The sequence below is a fragment of the Eutrema salsugineum genome, unplaced genomic scaffold, assembly GCF_000478725.1.
Source record: "Eutrema salsugineum unplaced genomic scaffold, Eutsalg1_0 scaffold_11, whole genome shotgun sequence".
Taxonomy (NCBI): Eukaryota; Viridiplantae; Streptophyta; class Magnoliopsida; order Brassicales; family Brassicaceae; genus Eutrema; species Eutrema salsugineum.
Window position 1 is genome coordinate 11,082,423 of NW_006256901.1, and position 2,437 is coordinate 11,084,859.

Genomic DNA, 2,437 nt, shown 5'->3' on the forward strand with positions numbered 1-2,437 from the left:
AAATGGGGGACAGATGTTGATTTCGTGTATATCGCCCACAACGTGAACAACAAACATTGGGTAGCCGTTGAGGTCGACATTCCCAAAAAAAAGATCCGAGTGTTTGATTGCATTCCAGATTTATACAGAAAAGGCGAGGTGGAGGAGTCTGTGAAGCCTTACGCGAGGATGATTCCGCTGTTGTTGAAACATATGGCACCACCGGAGCTCAAGAAGGGTATGAAGGAGGGGCAGTTTCATATCTACATGTATAAAACAGCGGCACTAAACAGACAGACAGGTGCAATGCAGCTCTGTAGATTTGGTATTTTTATTTGGTAGACTTTTAACTAATTATCGGGTACTTGTTATCAGGTGATTGTGGCGTCTTTACTTTGAAGACCATCGAGTGTTTGGCTTTGTGCCATAAATGGGACCAGCTGAAAGATAGCAACATGCCTCTCATTCGTATGAAATACGCAGCTGAGATTTTTGATGAGGTACATGAAGCAGAAGAATCCCGGATGTCTGATCCTAACCCTCGAAGTTTATTTGATGACAAGTACGGTTTACAGACAGACTCCGCTAACTGAGATCTTGGTTTGGTAGACCTTTGGGATCTGAAATCGTTTTTTGGTAGATTTAATACTCAGATCCAAACTAATTGGTAGACTTTTGGTATCGGATGTTGTATTTTGGCCGATTTATTACTCATAGCCAGCCTCTTTGGTGGTCTTTTGGAATTTAGACGTCGCTTGTGTTTTGGAATTTAAAGCGACTCGCCATGGCTGTAAAAGGAACCTGCTTTGTAGATTTATAACATGATTGGTAGATTTATTGCATGAATGGTAGATTTATAACATGATTGGTAGATTTATTGCAATATTGGTAGATTTATAACATGATTGGTAGATTTATTCCATGAATGGTAGATTTATAACATGATTGGTAGATTTATTGCAATATTGGTAGATTTATAACATAATTGGTAGATTTATTATTGTAAAATAGTAGAGTTTAGATAAAACAAGTTCCAGATTTACAAGTACATAAAACAAGGTTTTCAAGCGGATTATTGCAGTCTATAATAGTACAAATACAAGGTTTTCGATTTGTCAACTAAGCTCGACAAGTTAGGCGATTATGTCCGCCTTGGCCACAGTTACCACATTTGGGGATCTTCCGAGGACGTTTACTCGCCATGGCGGCCTCGAACGCACCCTTAATCCGAATTTTCTTTGGCCTGCCGGGTCGGTTGCGAACATCAGGCGGGAGACAAATTTTGGTTGCTACTTCATCTGGCACAGGGAGTGCTACGTCTCTTGGCATCACACTAACAGCATACGCTTGTTGCAAGTAACTAGTGTGGTAGTAATGATGGCAAAGAGAGATCGGCGACAACTTCCTCCTATCGGCGGCGGCAAGGAATTTTATCCAAATCAAACCGTCGACAAGTACATGTTTTCTCCGTTAAATTGACAACATGTGCAGATGTTGTGCCTAAAACCTCTGTACGATGCTGATCAATCTCTTGCACAGGTAAGAGTTTAGCATCTTCAACTCTAGCCTGTCGGCAAGGAATTATTTAGAAGTTATATAAGTCTACCACATAGAAGTAATAACTCTACCAAATAATTGAAAGTCTACTTAATAGCAGAGATAAGTGTACCAAGTCTACCAAATAATAGAAAGTCTACCTAATAGCAGATACAAGTCTACCAAATAATAGAAAGTCTATCTAATAGCAGATACAAGTCTACCAAATAATAAAAAGTCTACAAGGTAAAGTAGTGTCTACCTCCAGCAACTTTTCAATGCCCGTTGTTAGAGTGGTAGCCATGTTATTGGCATTCACACGTCTTTTAGCAAACCACCTGGTCAGGAGACTTATATCATCCACTAGTCGTACGATAGGCTTACCTCTTGCAGCAGATAGCACCTTGTTTAATGACTCCGCTATGTTGCTAGTGGTGAAATTGTACCTATCACCTTGGAAGTGTACACGACTCCACATACAAATATCTGCCTTCACCAAGTATGCATGCAGTGCAGGATTTGCCTCTTGAATCTAAGCAAAAAGGGCATTGAACTCGAGAAGTCTATAAGCAGTGGCAGCCTTCTTAACAAGCTTGAATGTTTCAGCGCCTCTGAATTTCACCATAATGTTCTTATGGAGATGATATGTACAAATACCCCGACTAGCAAGAGGATAAACCTTCCCTATAGCATTTCCTATGGATTTATGCCTATCAGAAATAATGGCAAGTCCTTCATCATCAGGAATAACACGGTGTAGTTGTGTAAAAAACCATTCCCAAGACTCATCGTTCTCAGTATCAACAACAGCAAAGGCTATGGGAAAAATGTTGAAGTTTCCATCTTGCGTGGTGGCGAGTAGTAGTGTACCTTTGTATTTTCCATGTAAAAACGTACCGTCGACCACTACCACTTTCCTCAT

The 2,437-nt window shown here is 40.3% G+C and overlaps 1 protein-coding gene across 1 annotated transcript; it reads right to left on the reverse strand.

Annotated features, from left to right (window-relative positions):
- Positions 1-1,098: 1,098 nt before the first annotated feature.
- Positions 1,099-2,437, reverse strand: LOC112089858. Its single transcript, XM_024160612.1, has 4 exons — positions 2,195-2,437; positions 1,778-2,047; positions 1,438-1,546; positions 1,099-1,325 (listed from the first exon to the last, which is right to left on the reverse strand). Exons 1-4 carry the CDS (start codon positions 2,435-2,437, stop codon positions 1,099-1,101), a joined length of 849 nt encoding a protein of 282 aa, XP_024016380.1.

Bases quoted from the DNA above. Each gene is read 5' to 3' on its own strand.
- LOC112089858 (XM_024160612.1), bottom strand. From the start codon at position 2,437: ATGAGGAAAGTGGTAGTGGTCGACGGTACGTTTTTACATGGAAAATAC. The intron at 2,048-2,194 runs GTTTATCCTCTT...CTTTTTGCTTAG, and splicing joins TAGGAAATGCTATAGGGAAG to ATTCAAGAGGCAAATCCTGC. The intron at 1,326-1,437 runs GTACTTGTCGAC...ACTTGCAACAAG, and splicing joins CAATTTAACGGAGAAAACAT to CGTATGCTGTTAGTGTGATG.